General features: G+C 36.9%; 1 protein-coding gene across 2 annotated transcripts in view; it reads left to right on the forward strand.

Moving 5' to 3' along the window:
- FNDC3A (fibronectin type III domain containing 3A) overlaps positions 1 to 15,439 on the forward strand; it is a 153,502-nt gene that overhangs the window by 85,774 nt on the left and 52,289 nt on the right. For both annotated transcript variants that reach the window (XM_049778750.1, XM_049778751.1), the window contains 5 exons: positions 2,677 to 2,946; positions 4,584 to 4,642; positions 7,978 to 8,135; positions 11,387 to 11,446; positions 13,247 to 13,385. In XM_049778750.1, the coding sequence (XP_049634707.1) occupies positions 2,677 to 2,946; positions 4,584 to 4,642; positions 7,978 to 8,135; positions 11,387 to 11,446; positions 13,247 to 13,385 (686 nt within the window). The remainder of the gene's footprint in view (positions 1 to 2,676; positions 2,947 to 4,583; positions 4,643 to 7,977; positions 8,136 to 11,386; positions 11,447 to 13,246; positions 13,386 to 15,439) is intronic.

Raw genomic sequence — 15,439 nt, forward strand, 5'->3', positions numbered from 1 at the left:
CGAGATACTGTGACAGATTGAAAACAGAGCAGAATAAGGCTTAATATTGCCCTCTGGGGGTTACTAAATTGTTTATAAAAAAAAAAAGGCAGAATGATCTCTCTCATATGCTGGATATAATGAAATAGGAGAATAACAAATACCTAAAGCTACCTACCATCAGTCATAAAGCTGCAGTGGAAGGAAGAAGTGGGAGGACACTGGGCAAAAGTAAAATCATGGAGAAAAGCGTGGACTAATGGAGGGTGTGGTACTGGAATGTTCTATGCATTAAACTCTTAACATTAGTAATTTTGTAATCTATATAGTGTGTTAAAAATGTTTAAACAAGGAGAAATGATAGTCACATATAAGTTAGAGTGATCTTAAATTCTTTACCATATCTTTAAAACCATCTGTATACTGACTCTTAATTCTGTCTTTCCTACCAAAATCCCAAATTTCATATCAAAAGAATTCTACCAAGATTTCTTTCCTTTTGAAGGGAGAGGGGAATCACTCCCAGTGGCACTCAGGGCTTACTACTGGCTCTGTGATCAGAAATTACTCCTGGAGGTCTGGAGAGATTCCACCACAATTGGGCATTTGCCTTTCATGTGGCCAACCTAGGAGGGACCTGGTTTGATTCCCATATGATCCTCCAGCCTGCAGGGCCACTTTCTGAGTGCAGAGCCAGGAGTAACCCCTGAGCCCCGCTGGGTGTGGCCCAAAAGTCAATCAACAAATAAATAAAGATAAAAAAATTTTTAAATGGAAATAATGTAATTAGGTTAAGCACAATTTTAGGCAATATTACTATGAAATCACATTTTCTTTTTTTTTTATCTTTATTTAAACACCGTGATTACAAACATGATTATAGTTGTATGATTACAGTCATGTAAAGAACTTCCCTTCACCAGTGCAACATTCCCACCACCAATTTCCCAGAAATTACTCCTGGCAGGCTATGGGGACCCTGTGGGAAGTCAGGAATTGAGCCCAGGGTGGCCGCATGAAAGACAGATAACCCATTCACTCACTGCTTTTGCACCAGCCCCTCTACCAAGATTTCTGTCAAAGAATATTTCTGATCTCCAGGTATATTTCTAACTGCCTTTTTGATAATACTGTTTAAATGTGTCATGCATCTCAGTTAATAGCTTTTTTTTTTTTTTAGTTATAGCATTTCTTTTTGGGGGGGAGTCACACCCCGTAACACTCAGTGTTACTCCTGGCTGTGCACTCAGAAATCGCTCCTGGCTTAGTGGACCATATGGGACGCCGAAGGATCGAACCTCGGTCCATCTTAGGTTAGCACATGCAAGACAGATGTATTACCGACAGATGTATTACCGCTGCGCCAGCATTTCGAACCTAGTTAGAGAATTTCTTTTTTTTTTTTTTTTTTTTTTTTTTTTTGGTTTTTGGGCCACACCCCGCGGTACTCAGGAGTTACTCCTGGCTGTCTGCTCAGAAATAGCTCCTGGCAGGCACGGGGGACCATATGGGACGCATTCGAACCAACCACCTTTGGCTGCTTGCAAGGCAAACGCCGCTGTGCTCTCTCTCCGGGCCCTAATTAGAGAATTTCTAAAGGAAAAATCTCAATTGTAGAATTTACTTTTCTGTCATCTTTATCACAATAGATTACCAAATTATTTAATTCATACTTAAGTGAAAAACATTATCTCCTTTTTCAGCCTCTATATTAGTTTTGTTTTTTATTTTTGTTTTTCATTATTTTATTATTTGTTTTTATTGTTTTTGTTATTTTCCCAAGTCTCTACTTTTTTATTCACTGCTACTCAAGTTTAATCTAGGATATTCTTCTTAAGACAGACAGCACAACTAGTCTATGCTTAGTTTTTTGTTTTTTTTTTTGGGGGGGGGCCACACCCGGAGGTGCTCATGAGTTACTCCTGGCTGTCTGCTCAGAAATAGCTCCTGGCAGGCACGGGGGACCATATGGGACACCGGGATTCGAACCAACCACCTTTGGTCCTGGATCGGCTGCTTGCAAGGCAAATGCCACTGTGCTATCTCTCCGGACCCCTATGCTTAGTTTTTTACTACCACCATTACCCCCAAATATGCATAAATAAACTTTTAAAATCGAATCACAAGCTTTTAGAAAATAATTCTATGATTTCCCATTGCATTTAGAATAAAATCTTAGAACTATTCCCCAAGACTAGGATTTCTACATCTCAGTGCTTTTAATAATTTGGGTTTTATAAGATTTACATTAAAAGTTACTGCACAAGGGCCGGCTAGGTGGCGCTAGAGGTAAGATGTCTGCCTTGCAAGCGCTAGCCAAGGAAAGATTGCGACTATGGTTCGATCCCCCGGCCCAGGGGCAATTTCTGAGTGCTTAGCCAGGAGTAACCTCTGAGCATCAAACAGGTGTGGTCCGAAAAACCAAAACCAAAAAAAAAAAAAAAAAGTTACGGCACATTATATGGTTACCATTGCCTGTTGTAGTCCAAAAATAAGAAAACTACACCTGCAGAGACTGGAGAAATAATACAGAAGGTGTGTTTGATATGCACAATATAATCAGTTCACAAAGGTTGGTTCTGTAGTTGTAGAGACCTGGGAAAGGTTTTGTTTTTACAAAATTATTTTGATGTTATTTTCATATACACAAATATAAGTAGAGAGTGACAATATCTAAATGCTTCTATTTCTTCCTAGATGCTCACTCTACACATGCAAGATCCAACTTTAGAGATGAAAGATCTAGTAAAACATATGAACGTTTGCAGAAAAAATTAAAGGATCGTCAAGGAACCCAGAAAGACAAAATGAACAGTCCACCATCATCACCCCAGAAAAGCCCTTCTCCCATAACTGAATATAATGGACTTATAAAAGGACAGAGTACTGGTGGTGGAAACACGGGTTCAGCAAAAAACAAATCAGGACGAGGGAGAGGTGGTGTACAAATTGATGCAGAAACTGAAGGTAATTAAAATACCCAGTCACTCTTTTTGGTATATTTCATTATTATTTAACATATTAAAGTATATTCTAAGCTTTTTGTCTTAATTTCCTGATCCAAATAAAGTGTAAGTTAATACTCTGACATTGACTATGTGAGAAAAGATGTTAGGATCTAGATTATTACTGGGGTACTTTCTTTGACAATTTAGGATAACCCATTATTCAAGTGTCATAAATTTTACTAACCAAGCGGTAAAATGCCAAATACAGGTGAAATGTAATCATATTCCTTTCACTTCTGGACTTTTAATAAGATTATTTTGCCTACTTCCCCCAATTTCTTTGTGTTTAAATTCCTGATAACTACCATTTTAAAGTCATTGAGCAATTTTGGTAGTTTTGGAGTTTTGGTGGAATGTTCTCTATTCCTTTCTAAAGTTCCTGGGTTTTATTTGTTTTTGGTGTTTTTTTCTTTGGCGGCCAAACCCAGAAGTGCTCAGATGTAGCTTCTCACTCTGAGTCCAGGAATCATTTTTTGCAGTACTTGAGACCACATGAGATGTTGGGATTGAACCCTGCTCTGCCGCATGTAAGGCAAGAGCCCTACCCACTATACTATCTCTCTAGTCCCAAGTTTCTGTTTTTTTAAATTACCTTGTTTTCCCTTCCCTAACCTAACTTCTACCATATGAGCATCACACTGTTAAATTTCATTCCCCACCACAAATATACATTTACAAAAGGATTAAACTGCCTTGTTCTTCAAACCCATGTTCTCCCATGAACACATATCGCACTTGTTTCATTGTATCTTTCATTTTTCATTCTGTAAAAGCCAGAGTGGAACAGATGTAATAATACTGTTTGTTTCTCCTCACATCTTTCTAATCAAATTACAGTCAATAAAAACTATCTTGCTTCATATACACACACAAAAAGTCTTATATTCTTTTATTTTTTTGAACCCCCAAAAGTCCTATAATTTTAAAACTTGCTAATAAATAATTTTAGTTGCAGCATTTTAGGCATTCACTAAAAAGTTCAGATGCATCTGTAGTGGCTTAAATTAGTCAAACTATTTATATTCCTATTTTTATTTCCACAATTAAGGTATGTCAAGAAGTAAATACTTATTAACTAATTATTAAGCTGTATGAAATTGAGCCCAGAGAGGTAGGAAGTACAGGGAATGAAGGCACTTACTTGCCTTGCATCTGAACCAACCGTGGTTCAATCTCCACATGTCGTATGGTCCCTCAAAGCCCTTCCAGGAATGATCTCTCAATACTGCTGTATATGGCCCAACACAAAGGACAAGTAAAAAAGAAGATTAAATTAGCAAATAAGAACTTTATATTATTGGATTATACTGAAGTTATGAAAGTAATTTTAGTGAATTATTTTTATAATTAAATAAAAATGTGATTTTCATTAGAAAAATGTATTACAGATTTATATGTGTAATACAATAATCACAACTAAGTACCAATAGAAACTACATAGAAAAAATTCTTAGAGAGCCACAAACTGCTGTGTATACAAACAATAAAAAAATCTAAGATACTCCCCTAATTTTAGGAAATATATTATAGAGGGAAAGAGATTAATGCATTTAAGCTCTTACTAATATTCAACTTGATTAATTTACTTATTTTCAGAAAAAGATGAAGAAACTAAAGCATTTGAAGCACTTCTATCAAACATTGTCAAACCAGTGGTAAGTGTCTCATATTTTTTGGCATGTGTTTTTAGTGTGTTATATAGACTATTGGGGTTTGGTGGGGGTTATTTTTTTAGTTCTTACATAAAAGTTAACCATTTAAGGTCAGTGGATCAATGCTGATCAGATGTAAGGAGAGATACATTCATCAATGAAGCAGAATTTTAAACCAATGAATTTTTTTTTCTTTTTTTTTTTTTTTTTTTGGTTTTTGGGTCACACCCAGCAGCGCTCAGGGGTTACTCCTGGCTCTGCTCAGAAATCGCTCCTGGCAGGCTTGGGGGAACCATATGGGATGCCGGGATTTGAACCACCATCCTTCTGCGTCTAAGGCAAATGCCCTACCGCTGTACTATCTCTCCGGCCCCCCTGATGAGTATTTTAAACAAAATTTAGTGTATAAATGGCATTGCAAAGCATTAAGATAAGGAAAAGATATAATGATGCTGTAATTTTTCTAAAACGTTTTATATGGGTTTTAAATGTTTTAATGTTTTAAATGGGTTTTTCTAAAATCCCACTTGCTTGATTTTTGTATACAACATAATCCAAATACAAAATGAATTCAATAAAATCAAGAGAGTTAATACTCACCAATCTTTTGTAAGTGTAGATATGATAATCTTTCTCGGAGTGGGTAAAACTGCCCCAGCTGGTATGGTTGAAAGGGACAGTAGTAACCTCAATGCAGTTGGGTGCAGTTTTCTGTTTGTTCACTTTAAGATGTTGATTTCAGAGGTAGGAGGGGTTAGCTCCAGGTAAATTTTTTTAAAAGAAAAAGTGATCTGAAAATGTTTAGGAGACAGATGCAGTAGAAGAAATTGGGGTAAAAGCATAGCAGCAAAGCTGGCTACATAAAATTCTCTATATTTTTTACATATCCTAAATACAAGCCATTATTATTATAATAGATAATTATGTATCGTGTTTGACAAAATACAAATATTAAGTTAAAGTGCTTATATAAGTGGTACTTTGGGAGGGGGTTTGATTTGGGGCCATACCTGGCTGTGCTTGGGGACTGCTACTAACTCTGCACTTAGGAATTACTCTTGGTGGGCTGGGGAGGAAGAGAAGAATCATATGGGATGCCAGGGATCAAGACCAAGCTGGCCACATGCAAGGCAAGCGCCCTACCCACTGTACTCTTGCCCTGGCCCCAAAAAATGGACCTTTCTAAATGTATAAAACTCAATACATTCTTTATTAACAATCAGTAGAATTGAAATTGAAACAAAGGTCCCATTTCTCAATAGAAAACTACACAAAAATATACATTGCATCGTTAATTAGCATAATTAAAACAAAGGAATGTGTGGTTAAGATATTTCTACTTGAACTAGAAAGATAGTGTAAAGTGTAAGGCATACAGTCGACCCTGGTTTGATTAGTGTTTAGAAATAATGAAAATAGTCATTAAATGTTTATGATTTTAAAGAAAACTTAGTACACTAATATTAAGGTACCTTTCTTGCCAATCGTTAGTTTAATCCCTATGTGTTTCCTCTTTATTAGATTTTTATTACAGAAGCAATATGTGCTAATAAACTATTCCAGTAATCCAAGAAACAAAAAAAAATAATATTATTAAACCTCCCTTTTTTCTCTTACAATTCTTTATGCATCCACCACACATGCACAAAATCCCAAAGGTAAAGTTTAGTATACATGTACAGTACATTTTCAGATTATTTCTGGCATTTTATAAAGTTCTTAATACAGCTGTGATTATTACACATTTACATCTATTTCATCCTATTTGGAATACCTTCTGTAGTTAAGTAAGACAACAGATATTCAAAAAAAACACTACAAATATTCAAAGTTCTTTTCATTATCAATAACAGTGCATGAATATATTCCTACTCTGGTGTATATCTATAGTATAGTATCCTAAAACAAAAACTCAAAAGTAAGATTCTTGAATCAAAAAAATAAATAACATTTTAAAAATTTATATATATATTATAGGGTGGGAAGATGATAGTAACTGGCAGGAAATGAACACTGGTAAAGGAATTCATATTGGAACTCTGTATTACTGAAATTAATCTGTTAACAACTTAACTATTTCATGGTGATTTAATTTTAAAAATTAGGAAAAATTGTGATGGGTCCAAGGATCTCTGTCTATGGACTGTACCTAACCACAGCTGCATCTACATTCAAATCTAAGAAAATACCCAGCTGGGAGTAGAGCTCAGATTTATGTACTTTTTATATATGAAACTACTGGTTACAATTCTGGCACCACAGGAGAGCCTGTTTCTCTAAATAATAAACTAGATAGTAACTTTTTTTGTTTGTTTTTGGGGCACACCCAGCGGCGCTCAAGGGTTACTCCTGGCCCTGTGCTCAGAAATCGCTCCTGCAGGCTCAGGGGATCATATGGGATGCCAAGGATTGAACCCGGTTCCATGCCAGGTTGGCAGTGTGCAAGCAAATACCCTACTGCTGTGCTATTACTCTGACCCTACATTTTTAATCTTTTTTCTTTGTTTTATTTTGTTTTGTTTTGTTTTGGGGCCACACCTGGTGACACTCGGTTTACAACTGTCTATGCACTCAGAAATTGCTCCTGGCTTGGGACCATATGAGACGCCAGGGGATCTAACCATGGTGTGTCCTAGGTCAGTAGCATGCAAGGCAAGCTGCTACCGCTATGATACCACTCCGGCCCCAGTTTTTAATCTTTTCTAATAAAGTGAGTGAAAAGTAGTATTTTGTTTTAATTTTCTTTTATTCAATTATGAATGTAGTCTCACATAATTTGAAATTTTATCCATTTATATTTTGAGTAGTTCATGTCCTTTGCTCATTTTTCTTTTTCTTCTTGTAGGAAAATTTCTTTTTTTTTTTTTTTTTTTTTTTTGGTTTTTGGGCCACACCCGGTAACGCTCAGGGGTTACTCCTGGCTATGCGCTCAGAAGTTGCTCCTGGCTTGGGGGACCATATGGGACACCGGGGGATCGAACCGTGGTCCGTCCAAGGCTAGTGCAGGCAAGGCAGGCGCACCTTACCTTTAGCGCCACCGCCTGGCCCCTGAAAATTTCTAACTTAAGAAAAATCAACCCTTTCGAATTAATGTGTGGTTTTATTTCCCCAATCTTCTAATTGTATACTAACAGTGTTATAGAATGGTCTTTAAACTTTTATTAAACTGATGCACCTTTACATTGAAAACTATATCTCATCTAGTAATAAGCTTTTATTTGTGAGCCATTTTAGTAGATAGATCTAGATATATTTGATTTGAAACATACTTGATGTTTTATTACTCATTGTGCATTATATAGTTTCTTCATAGAGCTTTTAAGTATTTGTTTTTGCAGGCCTCAGACATTCAAGCAAGAACAGTAGTACTTACTTGGTCACCTCCTTCTAGCCTCATTAATGGTGAAACAGAAGAGACTGCTGTACCGGAGGTCTATGGTTATGAAATTCTGATCTCAAGTACTGGAAAAGATGGGAAATATAAGAGTGTTTATATGTAGGTATTCATTATGTTTTACTTCCTCCTATTAAAGAACCTTAGTAATGATTAAAATCTATTTTCCCATGTTGGATCTTACAGAACTGTGATAATGCTTTTTATGTCAGTAGTCCTCATGCCGCCTATTAATGGGATCACTTGCATTGGCTACATTCACTTGTTTTATTTTTTGTTTGGGGCCACACCCAAAAGTGCTCAGGGCTTTCTCGGGGCCCTGCTCCAGGATCACTCCTGGCAGCCCTAAGAGGACTAACTATATGAGGTGTTAGAGATCAAACCCAGGCCAGTTGTATTCAAGGTAGCATCCTGTTCACTGTGTTATCACTCCAGACCATGTTCTCCTTTTTCAGTGATTCAGTAGACTCTAATAGATATTTGACAACTCAGATATTTTTGAGACAACAATCTGTCTTTTACTATGTTGAACACAAGACCAGATAAATGAAAATCTTTGATGTGAACTGAATTTCTCACATTATGAAGTTGAGTTTAGTTTTTATCTATAGAGACTCATGACCTGTTGTAAAAAGAATTAATTACTGTTTTTACTAATTTGTATGTTGGTATGTTATAATCATTTTAAAACCTAATTGCATTCTCTTTTCTTTGCTTCAAAATTACACTGCCACTATAGAAGCTTCAGAGTCATTGATTGAAATGGACTTTCATTACTGACAGTTGTAAATAAGTCTTCTGTACTCATATAGAAATTGTTTGTTCTCTGGATCAGAGTGATAGTACATTATTTTGGACATTTCCCTTGCACACAGCTAAACTAGGTTCAATTCTCTAGCATACTATATTCCCCTGAGTACTACAAAGAGTGTAGAACCTCTGAATAGTGCCAGATGTGGCCCAACAACCCCAAAAGAAAAGAATATTGCTTGTTCTCATGAAAAAATAAGTAAAATGGATAATTTCTTATAATTTAAGCACCAGGAAGATTAAGTGGTTAGTCATTTGAATGATCATAACACAGAATACCAGAAGTATCCTACATCATCTTTCAAAATGTAGCTAATACAGGAAAAAAAGGAAAGTGAAACTATCCTGAAGACCATCATCTTATACCATTTGGTTGTAAAAGGTCTGATCATCTCTTGAAATATGTCACTATTGAAATATGTCACTTGTTTTTCTTAAAAGAGACAAATGTACAAATAAGATTATGGCCCAATATTTTTGTATTACTGGTTATTTATAGATAGACATGACTACTTACTAATGAAGAATCTCTTATTTGCAGCTTGTTCAGAATGTACAAGAGGAACATTAATCATTTCCTTTACCCTGTAGCAGGGGTCTCAAACTCACCGTATAACATTTTATGGCCCAGACCTAGGGGAATTTTTTTTGTTTTGTTTTAGTTGTTTGGGTCACACACCCCCAATGTTCAAGGCTTACTACTGACTTTGCACTCAAGAATCACCCCGACTTTGCCCTACGGCCCCCAGGTAAATTGAGTTTGAGACCCCTGCACTATAGCAACTAAATGTCTTTCTTTAAGGATGCTACTCAACTGCCCATTTCTTTTTTTGTGTGGTTTTTTGGGTCACACCCGGCAGTGCTCAGGGGTTATTCCTGGCTCCAGGCTCAGAAATTGCTCCTGGCAGGCACTGGGGACCATATGGGACGTCGGGATTCGAACCGATGACCTCCTGCATGAAAGGCAAACGCCTTACCTCCATGCTATCTCTCCGGCTCCCCATTTCTTTAATTGTACTTGCATTGATGAAAAAGTATTTTCTTTTTCTTGTTTGGGTTTTCTCTTTTTGTTGTCTTGTTTTGGGGCCATACCTGGCAGTGCTCAGGTATTATTCCTGGCTTTGCAGTCAAGAATCAATTTTGGAGGCCAGAGAGATAGCACAGTGGTGGGGCATTTGCCTTGCTTGTTGCCGATCCAGAAGGGACCAGTTTGATTTCTGGCATCCCCTAGCCTGCCGGGGGCAAAGAGTGCTGAGAGAGCCAGGATTGACCCCTGAGTGCCACTGGGTGTGGTCCAAAAGCCAATCAATAAATAAAGTTTTAACAAAAATCAATTTTGGCAGCACTGAAAGGACCATATGGGTACTGGGGATTGTATCCTGGTCGGCCACGTGCAAGGCAAGCAACTTAACCTGCTCCAACCCCAAGAAACATTTTCTTTCTTATAATTAGTGGTTTTAATTTGAGGATAGATTGACTATTTGCAGTATTGACAGATATGTAGAAGATGCTACACAGGCTAATGAGAGAATAGTCGTTTAAAAAAAGAGATTGAAAAATAAACTAATTTGAGGCCAGATAGATGGTAAATTTTTGCCTATCTCTGTTAAATTCCTGGTATTACATCTGATCCCCTGTACAACCTCAAAAGTGATCACAGAGCCACAAGTAAGCCCTGGGCACTCTAGCTGGGAAACAAAACACAAAATATAGACTAGTATTCAGATACATACCTGTATATGAAAACTAGTCTCAAATTAATTTTTTAATTAGCGTTTTAATATTTTCATTAAAATTGGTATTTTACTTGAAATACTAGTAGTTAAATGCTTTATCATTGACCTCTTACCTACTATTAAGCTATAATTTTTAAATTTCTATGCTCTAGTCTAATAAAAGACAATAGTGGCACACTGCTTATAAAAAACGTGGTAGTTTTCTTTCAATCATGTATGCATTATATATGTATAACTTTGGTAAATTACTTTAAAATTTTTGTTTTGGTTTGGTTTCTTCTTTTTTTTTTGGATTTTGGGTCACAACCAACGGCGCTCAGGGGTTACTCCTGGCTCTGTGCTCAGAAATCCCTCTTGGCAGGCACGGGGGACCTACCCTATGGAATGTCGGGATTCAAACCAACATTGGTCCTGGTCCTGGGTCTGCTGCTTACAAAGCAAACACCCTAAACTGTGCTATCTCTCTGGCCCCAAATTACTTTAAAATTTTTAAGTAATTAAAGTAATTAAAGAGTTTGATTTTTTTTTCAACAAATTAAATACTTCCTTAAATCTTTCAGAAGTAAAGAATAGGCTTATATATTTATTTCGTCTCACTTTTTGTCTAAAAGTGCTTTTGCAGCCACACAAATTTAGTACATTCCATAATTTCAAATATTCCATTCTAATAGTCTAATATGGTTACATTTGGAAAAGTAAGAAGTAGTGTTATTTCATAAAGTATCCCAAAGTTTAGCATAAAAAATGCATGTCCTCTGGAAAGCTGTGTATTAATCAGATAATGATGTATTACCTTTTCCCCTCCAGAGGAGAAGAAACCAGTGTTACTTTAAATGATCTCAAACCAGCCACAGATTATCATGCAAAGTAAGGAACTCTTTTATATGATAAAGCAATATGATGTTTCTATCTTCTAATTTTCTTAAAATGTTAAACTATAACTTGAATATTTTCAAATGATATATTGGAGAGCTAATAATCTAATGGCAAGACCTAGGGATTATAATGAATGTATAGAAAATGCATGCTTTAGAGCTATAATATCTAGTTCACTGAAAAGTTATCTCAATTTTGGACTTTTTTTTTTTTTTGGTTTTTGGGCCACACCCGTTTGACACTCAGGGGTTACTCCTGGCTATACACTCAGAAATTGCCCCTGGCTTGGGGGGACCATATGGAATGCCGGGGGATCAAACCGCGGTCCAAATTTTGGACATTTTTTATAAAATAAAATTATAAATAGTTTGGTTTTTACTTAGATATTTGACTACATTTGTTTTTAAAAGAAAAGGGTTTTGGGGGGATAACAGATAATGTTTTATTCTCTGTGAGACTTCTGTCACAATTTATCAAAGTTTATAGATTCTAAGGTCCTTCCCCATCTGATCTCAATATGAGTGATGCGTTTGGTTAATCTTTATTTCTAAAACATTTGTGGTTGGCATTATTCGTATTAAACTGTTAAATCTTCAATTTTACTTTCTATAGATTGAACCAAAGTTGTTATCCTACCAATATTTTGAAACTTTGAATTGCCATCTTAAAAGTAATTTGTGGTTGGTGGCCTTATTTTAATGTTTTTATAATTTATAATTTCCATAATCTATGTGATCTATGCAACATGATTCCTTTTTTACATATATTACAAAATAATCACCATAGTAAGCCTAACTAATATTCATCATGGGTACATGGCCACTTCAGGTACATTCACTCTGGCTATGTACTCCAAGGACTTTAGTCTTAGACAAAAGATACATTGCTGCTCTGGCAAAGCAGTGCTTTGAGCCACCACAGTGGTACTGAGGGATCACCCAAACTACATTCCTCAGTGCTTGGGAGACCATACATTGCTGGGAGTGAGGTCAATTCTTCACATGCTAGGCATATGTTACAACCCTTTGAACTATTTCTCCAGGTTAATCTCCTTAGTCTCACAATTATTCTATTAATGTTTGCAATGTTGGGGATAGGACCGAGGTCTCCTACATGCAGGGCATATTTTTCACTGAGCCACATCCCCAACCTAAATCTTTTTTCTTGTGATGAAAATTTTTTGGTTTACTTTCTTAGAACTTTCAAATGTACAGTGTTATTAACAATTTTCTATGTTAATAGTACAGCCAAAATGGTAGGGTATTTTCTCAGAATATGCATGTATATAAATATGTATATATATACATGTATGTATATAAATACATGTCATGCACTTGTGATTTTAAATGTATTTCTCTTTTTGAATTGCAATCAGTGGTTGGTCTAAGCCAGTGGTCGGCAACCTTTTTATTTTCAACTGAGCCAAATCTTGCCAAAACCACAATTGAAATTTATTTTGAGAGCCACACAGGGCACGTACTGACAGAGGCTAGGAGCAGAGTCCTGACTCCTGGAGCGGCCGCCCGGCACACAGAAGAGCCAAATTAAAAATGTAAAGAGCCACATGTGGCTCACGAGCCACAGCTTGCCGACCACTGATCTATACCATTTTGCTTTTTGTAAAGGACTATTTACCCTTGACTTTCTAACAGTTTTTTGTTTGTTTGTTTTGGACAACACACAGACAGCACTTACTAACTTTCAAGTACTCAATTACCTTTAACGGTGATGTTGTTGATAGTAGGAAAGAGTGATTTTTGTAGGTGAACCTAATTATTTTTATCACCTTAGAGTCCAGGCAGAATACAATTCTATAAAGGGAACTCCTTCAGAAGCTGAAAGCTTTACTACCTTGAGCTCTGAACCTGATACACCTAATCCACCAAGGATAGCCAATCGGACCAAAAATTCACTCACTTTACAGTGGAAGGTAAGACGTATTTTACTGAAATGTTTTCAGCTGAACATCTATTTCCTTTTTCCCCCTAATTGCTTTTGAAGATAAGAACTTAAAGTTAACTGCCCTATCTCTTTACATATATTAAAAAGGCATTTGTTTCTTATATCTTCAGTGATACTGATTTTTCTTACTATATATAAATATATCAGAAAAACAACCCAGCTTTCTCTCCCTTCCCCTCTTCCTCTCTCCCTCCTTTCTTCCTCTCCCTCTCACTCCCTTTTCTTCCCTCTCCTTCCCTTTCTCCCTATCCCTCTTCCTCCTTTCTCCCTTTCCCTGTCTCCTCCTCCCTCTCCCCCTTTCTCCCTTTCCTTTTCCCCCTCTCCCTCTCTCTCTCACTCCTTTCTCTTTTCCCTCTCCCTCCCCTTCTCCCTCTCTCTCTCCCTCCCTCTCCCTTACTCCTTTCTCTCTCCTTTCCCGCTTTCCCTCTCCCCCTCTCTCTCCCTCCCTCTCGTTTCTTTCTTCCTCTCTCCTTCCTCTCACTCCTTTCCCTTTCCCTCCCCTTCTCTCTTCCTCCCTCTCCCTTACTACTTTCGCTCTCCTTTCCTGCTTTCCTCTCCCTCTCTCTCCCTCCCTCCTTTCTTTTTCCCTCTCTCTCCTTCCTCTTCTTTCAAAAAAGAAATTAAAAAAATATATATCAGAAAAGATTAACTCAAAATTATATAAATTTATAATTAGCCATCTTTACTAGAATGATGAATTCATGAGTTACAGGTAGTGAATCATAAACTTATCTTTTATTTTGTTGGTTTTTTGTGGGGCCACACCTGGCAGTGTTCAGGGATTACTCCTGGCTCTTCATTCAGGTATTATTATTATTATTGAAAAACTTAGAGGGGGGCCGGAGAGATAGCATGAAGGTAAGGTGTTTGCCTTGCATGCAGAAGGATGGTGGTTCAAATCCCGGCATCCCATATGGTCTCCCAAGCCTGCCAGGAGCAATTTCTGAGAGTAGAGCCAGGAGTAACCCCTGCACACTGCCAGGTGTGACTCCCAAAAAAAAAACAAAAATGAATTATTCTTGGTAGGCTTGAGGTGCCATGTGGGATGCCTGGGGATCAAACCTGGGTCAGTGCTCTTGCTCTAGCCCCTTATTGTTTCTTTTTATGTTTTTAAGTAATATTTTGATATCTTAAAATTATCCTAAAATAAAATATGTAACACCTTAGCCAATTTTTTCTTTCTGATTCTCTTATGTTATTCTGCTTGCACCACACCCAATTTTCTCAAGAGCTATTTCCAGCTCAGTGCTTGAAGATCACTCCAAGTGATCTCTCCCAGTGCTCCAGAACTATGTAGTATTGGTAAATATAAGCTTTAGTCCAATGAGCTCTCTCCAGCCTTACACTTATTTTCACTTATTCAGTATTATGTCCAAAAGGAGAAAATACATTATTTTGTTTGCTTGTTTTTGTTTTTGGGTCACACTCGGCAGTGTGCTTGATTTTTTTATTTTTAACCTATTAGCACTTACCTCAAGAACAAAACTCAGTGCTAGCAGTCTTTCAGAAAGCTTTTAAAATTTGAAGCATACTACTATTTCAGAAGCTTTTTAGTTATTTCTTCAAGGACATTAGATTATGTATAGTTGAAAATTACTGCAGAAGACTCAAGTCAGACAAGAGTATAAATGTGTACATACACATATATTTGTCACGTATTGTATCAGCCTTTGCTCCTGTCCTTTGCTGGGAGAGAATTCCGGCCAGCCGCTTTCTCTTAACCGGAACAGAAGGCAAAAGCAGCTACAAATAATTCGCGAGTGTTAAGCTCTTTTGTGAACACCTAGAAAATTAATCCGTAGAAGTTAATAATAAAAGCTCAAGCTGAATTCCTGTCAAGAGGTTTATTGAGAGAATAAGCAAAGCTTTTATAGCCTGTTTCAGTGGGAGGAGCAAAAACACAGGATTGAAACTTAAACCAATCAGATTTGTACAGGTACAACGATTTTTAACCAATGGGAGCAGACACATTTTGATGGCGGGAAGGATAAGGAGAAACCTGGCAGGATGGGGGGAGGGGAA

Source organism: Suncus etruscus, chromosome 8 (assembly GCF_024139225.1).
Source record: "Suncus etruscus isolate mSunEtr1 chromosome 8, mSunEtr1.pri.cur, whole genome shotgun sequence".
Lineage (NCBI taxonomy): Eukaryota > Metazoa > Chordata > Mammalia > Eulipotyphla > Soricidae > Suncus > Suncus etruscus.